Source organism: Delphinus delphis, chromosome 11 (genome assembly GCF_949987515.2).
Source record: "Delphinus delphis chromosome 11, mDelDel1.2, whole genome shotgun sequence".
Taxonomy (NCBI): Eukaryota; Metazoa; Chordata; class Mammalia; order Artiodactyla; family Delphinidae; genus Delphinus; species Delphinus delphis.
Window position 1 is genome coordinate 43,554,670 of NC_082693.1, and position 19,146 is coordinate 43,573,815.

General features: G+C 41.0%; 1 protein-coding gene across 1 annotated transcript; it reads left to right on the forward strand.

The window, feature by feature from the left end:
- Nucleotides 1-3,821: 3,821 nt before the first annotated feature.
- Nucleotides 3,822-4,817, forward strand: NEUROD4 (neuronal differentiation 4). The gene has a single exon (XM_060026268.1). It carries the CDS (start codon nt 3,822-3,824, stop codon nt 4,815-4,817), a length of 996 nt encoding a protein of 331 aa, XP_059882251.1.
- Nucleotides 4,818-19,146: the final 14,329 nt, after the last annotated feature.

Here is a 19,146-nt window from a genome sequence, read left to right on the forward strand (position 1 = left end):
TTTCGTATTTAATTTCATTAGGAGGTTGGGGGAGTGGGTTTATCAGGGAATTTTTTGAAATGGCTGTTGAGATGGAGCCATTGGCTCCTGCTGGCATAAAATCAACATTAAACATAGAGTGTAATTACACCTATTGTGTCCACCTGGCCAGAAAAACTCATGGTGAACTTTAGGAACAAAATACCTAACACTTACATGGCATTTATGATGTCTGGCACTATTCAAAGTCTTTAAATGTATTAGTTCATTTTATGCTCACAATAATCTGGTGAGGTAGGGCTATGATTATTCCTATTTTAAAGAGGAGGAGACTGAGGCACAGAAAGATTATGAAGCTTGCCTAAGGTCACATACCTAGTAAGCAAATGAGCTGAAATTTGAACTCAGGTAATCTGACTCCAGGGTCTGTGCTGTCTAGCCACACTGGGGAAAAGGGAAGGTTATTAGGCAATTATCAGATGATCTTCTGAGCCAATCAGAGGAGGTTCCAAACAGATAAGAGGCACAGTAATTAATACAGTCTCCTTTTATTATTCACCCATGAGAAATAATTTTTATTTTTGAATAAGCGAATGTGTGAATGAGTTAGATAAGAAAACCCAAGACTAAACAGAAGACTAATATGGATAGTGTTTTATAGCATTTAAAGTTTACAGAATCCTTTCTCATATTTCTGACTTGCAAAACCACATAAAATATATCGTATCCCTATTTTATCAAAGAGTAAATGAAAGATCAGAGAGCTGATATAATGTGTTTGAGACCAACAACTAGGAATAAAAAGAACTGGGATTAGAATGTGCATTATTCCAGCTTCCATGCTTTTGAAACTACGCTACATATTCATGGGATTCCCTCAGAGCTAAGGGACCAGTAACTATGGGAAAAGAGAAAGTTAAACTGGAGCCATCTACATCCTTTCCATGGTTAGTAAGAGAACAAAGATGAAAACTGGTTGCCTTTTATATTGTTTTAGCCAAAGTCATTTGGTTTTTTTCCTTTATACCTGCTGTAAATCTGATTTGAAAGCAGCTCTTTGACTCTTACAGAAACCATCACGTTGCGTTCAAGGCAAAGGGTAGTCTACTCTGTTCTCTTAATCCCACTTCGTGATAGACGGGAGGATTGACAGAGCTGGGCTAGTGTCCAGAGGTACGGAGGTGGGGATGATAAAAAAGCTCAAATGCAGAGGCTAGGTTGGTATTGAGTTTCAGGGGCAATTCAGGGGACTCTCCTTTCCTCTCCTGCTCTCCTTTCCACGCATGTATGTACGACCCAGTGATAATGATGACAGTGAAGAGGAGATGAGAGAAACAGAAGGGAGAGGCAAAGGAGAAGGAAACAGAGTAAAAAAAAGAGGGGGGAATAAATGAATGAAAGCAACAAGAAAACAATTTGAAAGAGGAAGGAATCCTGGAATATGAGAGTTAAAAAGCAGAGAACACTTAAACTAGCCTCCCTTTGGATGAGGATCGTTTCCTGGTGATTTGCTCTACTGATCCACATCTCCTGAAGTCAAAGTGCCTTTCTTTCTTCCCCATAGCTGTGATGAAAATAAAAAGGAGAAAAAAAAGCATAAAACCTAGTATTTGGAATCAGAAGAACTGGTGTTAGGTCCTGCTCTACCTGCTGTATGTCTTAGCATTTCCAGTACTTAATTTACCTGACCTGCAGTGACCTCGACAATAAAATGAACATAACAATCCCCTTTTCCCTTAAAGTTTTGCTCTAAGACTACACAAATGTTATTATAATGGCGTGTGGAACATTAGGTTTCCCAAGCCCACTCCATCCTCTTTGGCCTCGGAGTGCACCTGCCTCTGAAAGGTCTGTGTTACTTTAACAGAAAGTTAATTAGGTCTTTCACCCTCCCTCTGGATATCTGCCTGCGTTAGAAGTGCAGCTCAGCACACAAGCTCCATCATCCATATTAAAAGTGGGATTTTCTGACTTGGCCTGGCTAGCCGGTTGACCAATAGGTTCCAATGTGTGTTTTCAATCAAGCTGCTTACCCAGGAAGCCTTATTAAGTGAGTAAGTCAAGCTGACATGATTTCCGTGCTGATTAACATGAACCTAGGCTGTTTTTGCAATGCAGTCACATTAATTATTTATAGGAGGTAAATGAGGTTACAAGGAAAACAAGCTCAGATTACCAGAAACAAGTCAAATCATATATTTATATTTTTAAAAGCTATGTACTAATTCCTGCATTCATTGATTTGAGACTCAAGGATCAAAAAACATTTATCATGCTCTCCCCTTTCTAATATACAAAGGTGACGGAGGGTTTAACATTTCGAAGACTAGCTGGTGGAACTGGGATGCCCCGATGGAGTTTATCAGATACTTTTACTTGGTAAATTGTATACCTACGAATCTCTCAACAAATCTCAAAACAATTCAAGCTCTTCCAGAATTGAATGCAAAATATTGACTAAACCACCAGGCTCTTTTGGTTTTCAAATAAGTTTTACAATTGCAAATTTTTCATAGAAAATTCTGACTAAACAGTATCTGTTAGGCAAGTGAGTTAGTCCGACTATTTGCATGTTTGTCTGAAATAGTCTGCGCTATGTTTGCAGTCACTATGTTCTGTGAAGTTTAAAATCTGTTCCAGATTTTCCATTTTTAATGAAATCTTATAATAGTTGCACTAAAATAATCTTAAATAGGTTTGGCAGACTTCTGGCTTGTAATTCGAGCTGCTGCTGTATTCTTGTCTGAGGGTGTGAGATGTGTGTTCAATGAAGAGTTCTCACTTTTAACATATGGGTGGATTTGAAAGATAACCAGTGGTGACCTCCTCTCTTTTCCTGATGCTTTCTAGACACCATGTTACTAACACCTCTAACACCACGAACACTGGACAGACCACAAGGTGCTTACTGAAAAACAAAATGGTGATGGTGAGAGAAATATTTCATGATCATGTTGTGTACCAGCAGAGTCAGTAGGAAACAAGGGATGTTAAGAGTCAGATGTATATGTGTCTCTAAATAGAGATTGAGTAGTCCTTTGGAGAACATGTACAAAGTCTGAATGATCTCATTACACTTTTTCATTTATTTTGTGGTATAGTTATATAACAGTTTTCTTATGTGATTGTTTGATATTCTTTTAAAATTTTGCAATATTACAATTATTGTTTACATATTATTATGTAATATCAGAAGTTTCTCTATTTGGACAATAATTTATATGCTCACCTTAGCTATTTCCTTTTATGATCTGAATTCTGGGAAGAAAGAAAAACATGTTTTGAGTGGCTTTTGCATAAAATATCCATGAGATAAAGAACCTGAGAATAAAAACAGTTGGGTATTGACTCTGCAATGGATAATCAAGTCAATTTCCTTTTCCTATAGTTGATTTTCTTATAAATGCTATAGTTAAGTGAGTGTCCTGGGCATTTATCTGAGTTTAGATTAGTTATTTATTTACTTACTTATTTATTTATTTTTGCGGTAAGCGGGCCTCTCACTGCTGTGGCCTCTCCCGTTGCGGAGCACAGGCTCCGGACGCGCAGGCTCAGCGGCCATGGCTCACGGGTCCAGCCGCTCCGCGGCACGTGGGACCTTCCCGGACCGGGGCACGAACCTGTGTCCCCTGCATCGGCAGGCGGACTCTCAACCACTGCGCCACCAGGGAAGCCCTAGATTAGTTATTTAGAATGGAGAACCTGGGCTAGATAATTATAAGTTGAATTCCAATACAAATTCTGTGCTTTACATCTAAGACATAAAAAGAAAATTTAGTTTTAAATCAAATCAGATGTTCACAGGCACTAACCATTGCTGTTTCCTTTTCCAGAGTCTGGAAATGGCAAAATCTTATGTGAAACCCAAGGAGATGACAGAGTTGGTCAACACACCATCTTGGATGGACAAAGGTCCGGCTTCTCAGAATGAGATAAAGGAGGAGGAGAGAAGACCAGCTGCTTATGGGATGCCTGGCAGCTTAGCTGAAGAGCATGACAGTATTGAGGAGGAAGAAGAGGAGGAAGAAGATGGGGAGAAGCCTAAGAGAAGAGGTCCCAAGAAAAAGAAGATGACGAAAGCTCGCCTTGAGAGATTCAGGGCTCGAAGAGTCAAGGCTAATGCTAGGGAACGGACCCGGATGCATGGCCTGAACGATGCCCTGGACAACCTGAGGAGGGTCATGCCGTGCTACTCTAAGACCCAAAAGCTCTCCAAGATAGAGACTCTTAGACTGGCCAGGAACTATATTTGGGCGTTGTCTGAGGTCCTAGAAACTGGACAGACACCTGAAGGGAAGGGCTTTGTGGAGATGCTCTGTAAAGGGCTCTCTCAGCCCACAAGCAACCTGGTGGCTGGATGCCTCCAGTTGGGCTCTCAGTCTGTCCTCCTGGAGAAGTGTGAGGAGAAATCTCCTATTTGTGACTCTGCCATCTCTGTCCACAACTTCAACTATCAGTCTCCTGGGCTCCCCAGCCCTCCTTATGGCCATATGGAAACACATCTTATTAATCTCAAACCCCCAGTATTCAAGAGTTTGGGAGAATCATCCTTTGGGAGCCACCCACCTGACTGCGGTACACCACCTTATGAGGGCCCACTTACTCCACCCCTGAGCATCAGTGGGAACTTCTCCTTGAAGCAAGATGCCTCCCCTGACCTGGATAAATCCTACAGTTTCATGCCACATTACCCCTCTGCTAGTCTAAGCTCAGGGCATGTACATTCAACTCCCTTTCAGGCTGGTACACCCCGCTATGATGTTCCCATAGATATGTCCTATGATTCCTACCCCCATCATGGCATTGGGGCCCAACTCAATACAATCTTCACTGATTAGGGCAGTCAGACCAGCATTTCAGAGGAAGATGTGGAGACATTTCCCATAACTCAAGTGGTTGAGCTGAAGACTCAGTGACCTTAATGGAACCCTACAGATACATATCAAACAAACATATCAAACAAAATAGTCCCAGTCCGTTTACACCTTCTTACACCTGTCTCTCTTTTCTCATCAACTTCTCATATTGTATTGATTCCTTTATTTAGGGTCTTAAAGTGAAATTATATGACTCTTTACAATCATGTGAAAATAGAGCAGAAGCCCTGGATCCTATCTTAGTGGTGCCAAAAACTCACTGAATGATCTATGCCAATTAATTTTTCATTTCTGGCCTCTGTTTACTTACTGGTAAAATCAGTCAATTGTTCTAAGTCTAGATAATTTCTAAAGTCCTTCATAGTTCTGAAATTCTGTGACTTTGCTGATCACTCCTATAAACTTCTTGAAAGTAGAAGGATTGTGGAGTAATAGGAAATGGACACCGTGCGTGGAATGATCAAATGGAATTGCCGATGCGTGTCTCTCGGGGACTGGATGATAGGACTTCTTCGCATTTATCTAAAAATAGCTTCCAGAGGCTAACATTCTAACTTGGCTGTCACTGTGAATAATGTTCTTTAAGAGATTAGCTCTATTTCTTGTTGGGCTGAAAGCTGAACATATCTTCCATAGTAATTTGAGAACCATAATAGAGATCTCATACCAACTTGATTCTTGATGACATTTCAAAAGCACTTTTCTCAGTACTAGAGGTGGGGCAAACAAGTCACTGAAACCTCAGACTCCTACAACCAATGGGACTTGGAGAAGTCATCTAGACCATTTCATGGATTTCATAACCTGAGGGCCCTGGAAATTCTGATGAAGCTCAGGTACTGCTATTGGAATCAGCAAACAACCCAGGCCACATTCAAGAGCAATAAAATGGCTGCTGGATACTACCTAACCATCGTTTGGGGACTCTCTCCAGCTCACACCCGCCCATGGGAAAACCACTAGGTTTTCTTTGGCAAGATGAATTTCATTTGGTTAAGGAAAAAATGGTTAAAACCACTAGCTTTTGTCCACACATATATTCTAGAAGCACAAGCACCAATCGATTTATTGACCAAACTTGAGTTTTTCCAACATACATATAATTCTTTTGTCTCATTCCCACTAATTGTTACCTCTTCCTCACTTCTAAAATATGTTATTACACATTGTAGATAACATTTCAAGTGACCAGACTTAGGGATGCAGAAATCAAATCCAAGGTCAGTGAATGCTTCTACCAATTTATGTCTTCACCACAGGTTTATCCTGATTTGCAGGATGTTTATTTTTCTTCATGTAACTCTTCTTTCCTTTATATCAGCAGTAATTTTGTCAAGTTTATTTTTTTCCAGAGAAATGTGATCTGAGAAATTTCACTGTCCTGTTCAGTCTGCCCGGACAATTATTTAAAGCAAACCAAAAGCTTCAATGGTTTACATGATAGTGGATCACATCCTGCCACTGCCAGAGAGGATAAGTTTAGGAAGCAGGCAGGGTACACAAATAGGGCCAACGAATAAAATTGATAAGGCAGATTAGTATGCCATTTTCTACAGCTTAGCTATCCCCTAAAACCTGCCAAACTATTTGTGTATCTTGACTTTCGTTACCCTCTTATTATCTCCTTACAGTCTAAGTCATTTTCTTTCCGTTTTGCTTGCAGCAGTAATCCTACTGTTTTTGTACCCTTGGTACTTTGTAAATCCACTTGAAAGTATCCTTGCAGAGAGCTCTTAAACCCCATCAGCCACCAAAGTGGTTCCCCTCACCACGATTTGCCCTAGAGGGAATAGACAAGTAAAATGATTTATAAAGCCATCCTATGTGCTTTCTGAGTCTATACTGACACTTACCTTCCTGAGAGGCTATGGGGGGATCTATCCTTGAAGCTAGCATTTTGTGGCATTTAAGTTTGTAGATAATGAATGTTGTCTGAATTATTTATTAGTTATTATTTATTTAATTTATTTCTCCATTCCATGCAAATTCCTTGGGTTCTAAACATGTGCTTGCAAACCCACCCTAAGACTTCATTTGGAAAGTAGCTCATAATTTTGCTAGAAATTCCCGAGTTTGGGGGTGAGGGCAATGGAGGAAGTTAGTGCAGAGTTACCTGTAATAATTTCATAAAAAGCAGCAATAATTTGAATGGCTATGCAAGGTACTATTTTTAGACTTTTTTTCCTTCACTCTAAGATGAGCCAGTTATTTTTTGGGAATCTGTTGTTTATGCTTTTGGGGAGTATGGTACCCATGAACCAGTGTGGGATTGTTCAGAGAGACTTTATAATTGAATAAAATTTGGAAATGCAGTGTAATTGGAAAGAACCTACTCTCCAACCCCGGATGGTCTTTTTCTTCTGGGGACTTTACCCGATAATGCAAAGCAATTGCTTAAACATTTTGTAAAAAAAAGTTTTTCCTCTTTTCCTAGCAGAAATAAAGCTGTGAGTCTTCTTAGACACTGTGTTGCATTGTCAATCTTAAAAGTTCTTCTTCACTCTCACCTATTAATTTTCTTTGACTCTAAATCCTGCGAGCAGCAGCAGAGTACAGGCTGGCCTGTCAGGAGGATTTACACATCCCATATTTCAACTGATCTTGCCAGAAGACTTGAAAGGTCCAAACCAAGTAGCTAGAAGCCTAGATGCACTCTGCTATTTACATAATCAACCATGCAATTGAGAAAAAAACAAATCTAGGGCTTTGAGCATTCTAAGCCATCAAACAGGTGACTTAGATGACTTATAGAGAGGTGGACCACAGGAAGATGAACTATTATCCAAAATTTAGGTGGGCCTACCAACTCTTCAAAAATTTATGAAGCGTGTTTTTTGGCAATAGCTCCATCTCATGATTTTTTTCCTTCAGATTTCTCCAGTGAAAATTTTCCAGGGTCCCTTTTTACACGCATAAACTGCTGATGACAAAGAAATAATAATGATGATGATGATAAAAATAAACTTTAATAAAATATTGTTGGTTAATCAAGGGAGAGACTTTGTTTAAAATAGTTAAGAAACAAAAATTACAGAATGAAAGTCATTCTCCCACCCCATCCTCCATCTGTCCAGTACCCACTCTCCAACTAGAAACCACTTTTTAATTTTTAGTTTACTAGTTACCAGAGATCTTTTATGCATATATAAGAGAATATTAGGTACATTAGGTACAAATATGAAGTTAGATTATCCTCTCCTTTTTTCTTCTGTTTTTGGTAGCATAATATAACACAGTTCTGCATACTTTATTTCAACACATACGTTTGAGTAGTTTTATATATCATCAAACTTTCTTAATTCTTTGTTATAGCTGGTTAACATTTTAAGTAAAAAAAACATAATGTATGATATTAAATTACAAAATTTGGATTTTTCCAATTTTTTGCAATACTGAACGAATAATAATGTACGCATCATTTGATGATTATTAAGAGAACATTTAGCAAAGAATATTCTAGAGGAATACAGATAAACTGACAGATACCAGCCACAATCACCATCTAGCTGTTAGAAATGCTTACTATGCACTGTCACTTTTCTAGGCGATTTACATGTATTCCTTCAATCTACAACAATCCATCTAAGGGAGACACTAGTATCATCCTCATTTTACAAATTATGAAGCTAAGGCATAGAGTAACTTGTTCAAGCTCACACTGCTAGTGAAAGGTAGAGCCAGGATTTGAACTAGATGATTTATCCAAAAGGTTTGGTTGTTTGGCTGCTTGGCTGGTAGGTACATAATGTTGTCGTATCTACAAAAGGCTAGAGCTGGTGGAAGAGGAGGTACTTTTTGACACCCCTCAAATTGTCCATATGACATATGGCAGCCTGTTGTATCTGTGACCCAGGCTGGCCCATACCCAAGGTCTGAAATGGAACCTGAGAAAAGACTCTCTTTCCATTGACAAAAGCTCAGCTTTCAATTGTACGTTGTCTATGTAGATACAGGTTAGCTCACAGATCAATGCTTTGTTTCTTGAAAGTGCCCATCTTTCCGAGGGCTTAAATCCATTTCATGGCTGTCATCTTATATATCTTTAGAGTTTTAGAAAGAAAGTTTGAACAGGGAATTATCGATATGAAAATAATAAAATCTTTTACAACACAGGAGCAGCCTATCTTCAAAATTATTTTTTTCTGTCTATCTAACTTCAGAGTATAGTTTGGTGCATTAATTGCAAGCATTGGCTTTAGGATCTAATAAATGATATTTTAGTTATGTAACTTACTAGTTGAATTACCTTTATTAAATTGATTACCTTGCGAAACCCTCAGTTCCCTCAAATTTAAAAGGGCAATAATAGCAATGACTTCCTCATAGGGTCATTCTGATGAATTAATTGAGATAACATGTCCAAAGCACATATTTAATAAATGGTATTTATTACCATTCATGTTACTATTCATTATTCTTTGATTACTCTCACACTGACTTTTCTCTTTGTCTCTAATAATATGACTAGGGAGTGCTGATGGTGACTGCAGTAGGCTTATTTAGGGAGTCCACAGAGATCTTTAGTTAAGAGGGTTGAATCAGACAGACTTGGGTTTGAATCTAACTGGCTGAGTTCAAAGCTAACCAGGCAATTTATTTAACATCTCTGTGTCTCAAGTTCCTTCTTGACAAAAAGGGCATAAAAATCCCACCAAATTCACAGAGTTGATATGAGAATTAGAAGTGATGATAATGCCAATGAAGGGTTTATCTCAGGTTCTGGCACAAAGGAAGTAATATATTATTGTTATTGCTATTGTCATTATTGGGAGTAGACGGGAAGGGATGAGGAAATTGAGAACAAGAAAGCAGAAAAGATCCTTTGAATTCATACGGTTGATCATTGAGTCGGGCCAATATCAAAAGCCAAGCCTTTTGACTAGTACTCCTTACGCTGGAATGTGCTATTTTCTAACTCATCACAGGCACACCTTTAACAGAAATCCTCAAAGGCAAGTTTCCTGAATTTGGGAGATAGGAAGCATTGTATTTTTCTTTCTTTTCTAGAAATTGGCCTGGAGCTAAAAGAAGACTTGTGGTAGCATTTTGCTGTCATCTGACCTAAGACGATGTAGGAAAGGAATGCTATTATCTCACATATACATAGTACTATATATTTCTTTTCAATTCAATTTTGCAAATGGTTGCTGAGCACTTCTTCTGGGCCAGGCATTAAGTCAAGGGCTGCGAATACACAAATGAACACAGGACTGTGCTTTGTAAGTTTATAGTTCGACAGAGTATACATTAATAAAGCCTTTCTACCCAGTTATCATTCAGTGTTGACAGCAAGGGGAGGCAAGAAGTTCAAGTATTATAGATGCTGTTTAACAGAGGAGGAAGCTGATACTCAGAGACATTTACTGATTAGCTAGGTCAAGCAATTAGTTAGAAGTTAAGTCAGAGACTATCTGATTACAATGTTTTGTTGGTTTGCTTGTTTTAGATAAGTAAAGTCCTGCTTTATTTGTGGTTAAATAAAACACACTTTCTGGGATGAGGTTAATGGATTATTATGACAATTCTGGATAATTTACTGGTTGAATAACCTTGGTTAAATTAATTAACCCCTCAAAGCCTCAGCTGCTTTGCTAAAATGGCTAAAATGATTTACTACAAATATGAAATAAAGCAAAGAAAATTGTAGTCAAGGCCCGGTTCAGATGCATAGTGACCAGGGAAATAGTTGATCATAAAATCAAAGGAATCCCATTACAGCTGTCATAATACACAAGAAAATAAAATGTTTGACCAATACCTCAAATGTGTGTTAAGTAAATGAATTAACTTGCTAAATGTGAACTGAAGAAAATTTTAGAAAATAATGGCTAAAGCCTCAAGGAAAGGAAGAAGAAATTGCTGTTTATTGGGCATCTAAACCAGGTATAAGTCCCAAAGTAAAGTTCTTAATGTTATATCAGTCTTCAAAATAAACCATTTGAAGGAGGTTCCAGATATCGTAAAAACTTTGTAGAAATGTGTAAATAAATATGACACCATGGCAAGTCATGTAAACTCTCTGAGCTTTCGTTTTCTCATCTATAGGATGAGACGACCGTGCCCTTAGAAACCTGAAGTTGCTCTCATCTTAATGTTTTCATGCGCAGTAAATGTCCATTTTCTCTGACCGATGACACATATTTTGAAAAAAAAAGAATGAACGATGATTGAATAAAAGATAACAGATGAAGAAAAAGTGGACTACGAAGCATAAAATCAGGGGGGTGCCTTGTGCGGTTTCATCATTACTAGTCAAGAAACTGGGTGGCTTCAATTTATCCACTTAGACGGCAATTTTCTAGGCCATGAACTTATTCTCTAGCAATAACCACCACCACATGTCTGGCAAGCCCATAATCTACATTTAGCTAAAGTAAACTTATCAAAGATAGAATTGAGAAATTGTGTCATTCCTAGAGTTGTGCCCTTCCCCCCCACTCTGCCCCTGAAGTGGGAAAGAACAGGAAGATGTTGATCATGTTGTTTACCTGATTGCAAATACAGCATGTTCTCTGTTATCCATATGGATAATTCATGTTGTAGATGACTGACGAAAAAAATTTCATGTGAAGCTTGTTTCTCCATGCCAGTTTTATATTCCTAGTTTTTGGTGTGTGTGTATGTGTGTGTGTGGTGTGGCATGTATACACACACATATTAATGTATCTATATGTAAACAAACATATCAAGGTATATATGTAAATACGTGCATATATATTTGAAGGTATGTGTCTATATATTTTTTAATTGAAGTATAGTTGGTTTACAATGTTGTGTTATTTCAGACGTATAGCCAAGTGATTCAGTTACATATATATATATTATATATATATATATTATATATATATATACATTATATATATATATATATTATATATATATATATACTTTTTCAGATTCTTTTCCATTACAGGTTATTACAAGATATTGAAATATAGTCCCCTGTGCTATACAGTAGGTCCTTGTTATCTATTTTATATATAGTAGTATGTGTATGTTAATCGCAAACTCCTAATTTATCCCTCCCCTGCAAAGGTACATATATTTAACACGTATAGATTGTTGCATGTTGAAAACACACATACACATACACACACACACACACACACACACCCCTTTGAATGTACTCTAAAGTCAAATGGAAACACTTTTTGGACCATTTAATTTTTGGCAAGTCTATAGCCTGAGGCTTTCCTTCATTAACGTAATGCTACTAGTAACTGAGCTAGGTTAGGCACGGAAGAGCGGAGGCCGGCCGAGGCCGAGAGGCAGGAAAGAAGTGCAGGAGGCTCTAGTGTTCCCCGCTGGACCTGGAGGGGCAGCCGGATAAAGGTTAAGTGCTCTCTCCTCCTCTAAGAGCTGGCCTCTGAGCTGATGCAGATCCAGGGCAGGCGGGCACGTGGCTGCCCTCAGAGGGCCAGGCACAGGCGCGAGCTGCTCGGGGACTCCTGGGGCAGACGCTCCCCTGGCTCCTGCTCAGCCCGCTGCTGCCAGCCGGCGGCTTCCCTCCTGCCAGACCCCTGGGCATGCTGATGGGAATGGCACAATTACCTAATCCCTGTCCAGGGAGATCTAGGCCACATGCAGACAGATGGAGGAGCAGGGGGATTCAGAACTGTTTAGGACTGGAGGAGCGAGGGAGAAAAGTGCTGGGAGAGGTTTGCCTAATGGGCCAGACTTGAAAGGAGGTTCTAAAGTCTCCTTGTCTCCAAGCAGCTCCCAGGCAGGCTGTTTTCTCACCTGAACAGAAGCTCTGGAAGGAAGGACCTTGGCCTTCCCCTCACTGCTGGCACATACGCTGAGAAAAGGCATTGACCCACAATGTCTGGGTTTCCAGAAGGAAGAGGAAGGATAGATGGGTATGGAAAGAAACAGAATCTGGGAGAGTCAGAGCTCCAGGAAGGCCCACTGAGAGAGGCTGACAGAGTCAGAGATACAGAGATCAAGGCAGCAGTGCAAGCGCTCACCGTGTTTCCTGCCTTACTTCTTCCTCTTCCCTCACGCATTCTCACCCTCACTGCCCACTTAGGGCTCTCAGAATCTATCTGTCTGGACTCCTGTGATAGTGTTCTTTTAAACTTCCAATCTTTTTGCACGCAATGCTTCTTTTCTTCGTGAATCCATCCTGATTGACTGACCACCTTAAAGTAAAGCCACAATCATGTCATTTCTTTGATCAAAATCCTGCACTCGTCCTTCAACCACTATAGAATGAAGTCCAAGCTTCCCAAGCCTAACATTTAAAGCCCGTGCACCACAACTGGTCTTGGTCTACATTTACATATCACTAATGAGATATATATATATATACACACATATATCACCCCATTCCCCCCACCTTCTTACCCTCCTAGCTATACATCTGTGTTGCCTCTCTGGATTACAGCTCCTCTAATCAACATGAAGTGAAGTTGCTCCCCTGCCTTTGTTCCTGGCAATGCCTTTCTCCGGAGTGCTCTCTCCTCCATCGTCACTTGCTGAAATTGTATTTATCCTTCAAAGCCTAATTGAAATTCATCCTTGATAAGCCTTTACCAGATATCCCGATAATAATTAGGACCACCTTCTTTATTTTATTTATTTATATGTATTGTATTTATATTATTGCCTCCTTTATATTTATTTAATTATTGCCTCCTTCTTTTTGAAGTTTAGAGAATCATGATAATTGATGTTACAAGTGAAGTTACTGTTTCCACTTATGTCTCCTTTACCGTTTATAAGCTTGAGAAGAGAGGCTGTTTTATCCTCTTGCACTGCTCCCGGTGCTGTCCTTTCCATATAGTAAGGATAAGGTAAAGCACATTTTTTCTTTTTTTTTTGGAGCACGTGAACACGTGCTGGGAATTGTGAAGGTAACTTTACATTCCCATGAATTCATACAGCTTTGGGAAAAAAACTTTTTTTTTTCCATTTTACAGATGATCAAAAGGAGGTTCAGATAATGTCCGAGTCTACTCAGCTCATAAGAAGGAAGTGATGACTTCTTGTCAGAGTGATTTTTGCACAGTAGATGTGTCAATGAAAAAGACTAAACATTTCCTGAGTTTTGTCTCCCCAGTGTCCACTAAGCTAAAGAACAAAAACTTGACTATAAAAAAGTTATTTCGACAAAGCCAGACAGGCTGGTTGAAACAATATGGAGTTAAATACAGAGACCAATAAAAGCTGTTGAAGGAGTAGAGTTTTAAAAACAAACAAAACCAGAGGAACAGAAAAAGGGCCAACATATAGGCTAAGTGAGACAGAGAGAAGGGAAGGAGAGAGAGGAAGTCTAAATGACCAGAATAAAGGCAAGATAAAAGGCGTGTGGGTGCAATTTCCTCAAGTGGGACATCTCAAGTATATTTAGATGCTGTCCCAGAGGACCTGGGGTCTCCACGGAGTTGGGGAGGTAGGTCCACTTCAGGAAACAGCCAGCTGCTGCCTCTGTTGTGCCTCAGGTAGGAGCATGTGTATTGATTCCTGCTGCGCAAAAGGCTGGGCACCACCACGATCTCCACCAAGCCTCCCCGAAGACAGTCCCTGGTTATGTCTTCAGAGCAACAGAAATACACCACAATAAATCGTTCTGGAGAAGAGCAAAGGCTACAGGTCTCCCAAGTCCCCCCATTCACCAGAAGACTTATGTCACAACATGAAAGTTTCCCTTTGGTCATTGGATATATCTTCTTTTTTTTTTTTAATAAATTTATTTATTTATTTTTGGCTGCATTGGGTTTTCGTTGCTGCGTGCGGGCTTTCAATAGTTGCGGCAAGCGGGGGCTACTCTTCGTCACAGTGCACGGGCTTCTCATTGCAGTGGCTTCTCTTGTTGCGGAGCACGGGCTCTAGGTGCATGGGCTTCAGTAGTTGTGGCATGCAGGCTCAGTAGTTGTGGCATTCAGGCTTAGTTGCTCCGTAGCATGTGGGATCTTCCCTGACCAGGGCTCGAACCCCTGTCCCCTGCATTGACAGGCAGATTCTTAACCACTGTGCCACCAAGGAAGCCCTGGATGTATCTTCTTTAATGACAAGGTACAGAGAACAAAAAATGGTTTACCGATGATGTGGGTGGATCAATTTCTCTAGCTCACAGAGCCATTGAGTTCTTACGATTTGTTTTGGGTTTGTGATCTGGACAAACTCTGCGTGAATGCCTGGCTTCCCACATATTGTAATTGACTTTGGACAAGATTCATAAACTCCTAGAGCTTCAAAATCTTTATCTGCAAAATGATGACAATATCTTGCAATATTTCTGTGACATTAAATATAATGATTACCTTACATGTATCATGAGGCCTGGCACATTATTAATGGTTAATAAGTGGTACTTTGTCATAGACTTTGTCATAGTCATCATCATCAACATCATTCCCTCCTACGCAGGTGCGACCTCCATCACATTGGGCTAATGGAGAGACCAAAGAAGAGGCGGAGAAATGAGGAAAGGGGACTCGTGGGGGTACAAGTAGTACTGGATGATGACTGAAGCCATCAGAAGGAATTACTGGCTTGCAGTCTGGAGTGTGTGACTCAGCTGGAGCCTGAGTACAAAGGGTCCCTAAGCAGAAGCATCAGGGACAGACAGGGGGCAGCTGACACTGTGTCCACCGTTGGCACAGTCCAACAAGATTTTCAAGGATAAGTGAAAAAAATGCAGTCCTGAGAGGGAGCATCGCTGAACCATGCTGCCCTGTTTTTGGGCAGCAGCTGCAAGCAGAGATAGCAGCTGCAGTTGTTCTCAGCAGCCTGGATTCCCAGGGAAAGTGGGCATCAGGCAAAGCAAAAGGGGGGAGAGGTAAGCGTGGGGCAATGCCCTGGGTTCCCAGGATGGGACATTCCATTGCACAGAAATAAGGGGCTTGGGTGACAAGGAAAGGGTGCTCTGAATGTGAAATGATGCTCAGTGTTGAGAGCAGGCTGATAGATCTTTGGAGAGAGCTAGACCGGGCGTCAAGAACTTCTAACCATTTCTGCTCCTAGACTGTTGCATAAACACGAGCAGATAATAATCATAACAGCTAATATTAATTGAGTGCTAACCAGGTGCCAGGCAATGTGCTTCATTTTTTACATATATGAAATAATGTGATTCTTAGTATGATACTATGAAATCGGTGCTAGCGTTGTCTGCATTTTACAGATGAAAATCTGAGGCACAGAGGGGGTAAAGCAGCTCTACCAGTTCACATAACAAGCAAGTGACAGATCTGAGATTTAACCCAAATGGTTTGGCACCTGAGCTTGCATTTTTATCCACCACTCTCTACCAGCACTGTCCAATAGGAATGTCTGCAATGAGGGAAATGTCCTATAACATCAAGCACTTGAAATGTGGCTGGTGAAACTGAGGAACTAAATTTTTAAATTTATTTAAGTATAATCAATTTAAATTTAAATAGCCTCCTATGGTTAGGTCCTATACAATGGATAGCACAGATTTATATTATCTCTCTAAGGAGACAGATCTCTATCATTTTCAGTTATTATTTTTTTCCATCTAAAAATTTTGGGTTTGTACACAGGGATGGAAAATATGTGAAGTGATTTCCACCACTTCCTCCATGCCTGCCCATACGGATGTCATTAATCAAGCAGGACTCTCTTTCTTACTGAACATGGACCTTCCTCAGAATCCATCACAAGACTCTATGCAGTCACTGTGAAGGACTTAGACTCTTCATTTGATAAGAAAGGGGTCTCCATCTCTGGACCCTAAACAGTATCCAAGGAAAGTACTAGGTTTAGGCACTGGAGGGAGAGAAGACATCTCTTCCAGCTCTTTGCATTCCAGCAGCACTGGTTTCTTTCCTCACCATCAGTTGTACCCACACCAAATTGCTTTTCACCCGCATAACATCTTTCCCATCCCTTAAGCCTAAATCTGGGCGGCCCATCATTTGCAGTGCACTCAAGTATTTAACTGGTTTTCTCTGAAGACCTGATCCAAGTCAACGTTTGCTGCACTGGATGTCTATTGTCTTATCAGCAAATATGAATGGAGACAAAGGAACACTTTTTTTTTTCCTAAATGTATTTCTGAAGAAGTCCTCTACCAGCATCCATGGTGCATCTCTGCATAAAAGAAAGAGACTGGCAGATCAAAGACAAGGGAGATGCTATTTCTTGCAAACACAAGGGAAGTAACAGCTCTCCAGACAATTCAGCTAGAATTTTCGTTTTGAGCCTTGAAATCACCTGAATAACCTACCCTTGGCATCAGCCTAAGCCTCTGCAAACTCCAAGGCCTTATTTGACAGGTATTTTCCTAGTTGATTCCCAACTAACTTATTCTCTCTTTGCCGAATGACCTTCCAGCTCCCCTGCCTTCCCTTGGTCTTTCGCCTGCCAAACTCCTACTTACATTCAAGATGCAGCTCGGATGTCACGTGCCCCGGGAAAATTTTTTTTTTTTCTTTTTGCGGTAGACCTCCCTCTCACTGCTGTGGCCTCTCCCGCTGCGGAGCACAGGCTCCGGACTCGCAGGCTCTGCAGCCATGGCTCACGGGCCCAGCCGCTCCACGGCATGTGGGATCTTCCCGGACCGGGGCACGAACCCATGTCCCCTGCATCGGCAGGCGGACTCTCAACCACTACGCCACCAGGGAAGCCCGGGAAGCTTTTCTGGTCCCGCTCCTAACACACACAGCTCCCAGGCTGGACGAGGTTCCCCTGCTCTGTGAGCTAATAGCTCCTCTGCTCACCACCACCCCCGGCCCCCGCCCACCAAGAGTGTTGTCCTCCCACCTCTATGGAACATCTAAGTCACTCTGCTGTGCTCCTGTGCTCCTAAATCCATCTCCCCTGAAGACTGTTGGCTCATCAATAGTAGGAAGATAAATTAAAACCTCTGTCCCTAGCACCTCGCAAAGAGCTTGATATATGGCAAGAGTTAATACATACTCACTGAGTGGACAGAAGAATAAATGACTGAGCTAGAGAGATCAGACTCATGTGGCAGAGGAGATGAGTGCTACTGACGGACCAACCCCAAGGTCAGGAGCAAGGGAGCCTGTTCCCTGGCCAAGCTGACCTTTTCTGTTCTGATCAGAATAATCAAGGACAGGCTCTCTCTTCCTCATTCCCTGACACCCCCATAAAATTCCAGTCATTCTAATTTTATCTTCACATTTGCCTCCAGCCCCCAATCCTGCACAGTTCCAAAACACTTGGCTTCTCTCTCCCTCTGCCCCAATTGTTCCTCTTTCTATAGCATCGGAATCTCATTGTCATGCCTGCCCTATTCCCGCCTGACCTCTCAACCGCCCATTGTTAGATGTCAGGAGGGCCCGGGTGGCAGCTGGGCCCCAGCAGGGCAGACCTGGTGTCCCCAGGGCATCCCTGGCAGGTGCTGGAATACTCAACAGCCGGCCTGATGTCACCACCCCCATCCTCTTCCGTAGGTTCCCTGCCCCCTCCCACCAGCTCCAACCCCCTTTCTCAGGAACTGTTAGAGTCTGAATGGTCAGCATGGCTAGGTAGAGGCTTAATCAAAGAAAACAGTTTGATTTTTTCTCTGAGAAAACTTCAGCCCTGTCCTCTGGGCTATTTGTACTCTTGTGCATATCTGTACTCAGTCAGACCTCCTGTGTGCTATTAGCCTAGGTACTATTAGCTGAAAGCATCCCCAAATACCAGATTCCAACTCTGAACGTTTTTGGTTACCTCCGTCTGCAAAACTCTCACTACCACATCTTCTGAGACCATCAAATGTTGGTTCAATCATTCAAAGCTATACTCAGTGCTAATCTTACAATATAGCCTCTCCCAATTCCAGCATCTCTCTTCCCTTCTGTGGCCCCTTCAAGCACCTTGATGTTCCTCTGCCACATCCTGGGTCCACTGTTTCCTCACTGTAGACAGTAGTATGCGGGGTATATCCAACAAACCTAGTTCAGTGCTTGACACACAGGAACTAAATACTATGTACCAGTTATAATCCAGTTATGAGGTTTACCATCATAACTTCATTAAGCTTGAGCCTCACAATAACCCACTGCAGGGATATTATCATCCCCATTTTAAGATTAGGAAGCTGAGACTCTGCACTTATTATCTGCCCATAGTTACACAGCCTGTTGGTGATAGAACCAAGGCTTGGTTTCTGTGGTCTCACATTACATGATTTTCTACTTAAGTTCATTAAATAGTCAATTAAATTTTATTGATGGAATTGTTAAGGTCTAGTGATAACACAGATGCCAGGGACACAGACCGAACAGGAGAATAGAGAGGTTCATATATTAGGAAGAATTTTCCCAGTTTTAAGAGGGAATACTGTTTATCTTCCTGAATGCCAAGAAAG

Excerpts from the sequence above, each read along its gene's own strand:
- NEUROD4 (XM_060026268.1), top strand. The coding sequence starts at position 3,822 with ATGGCAAAATCTTATGTGAAACCCAAGGAGATGACAGAGTTGGTCAAC.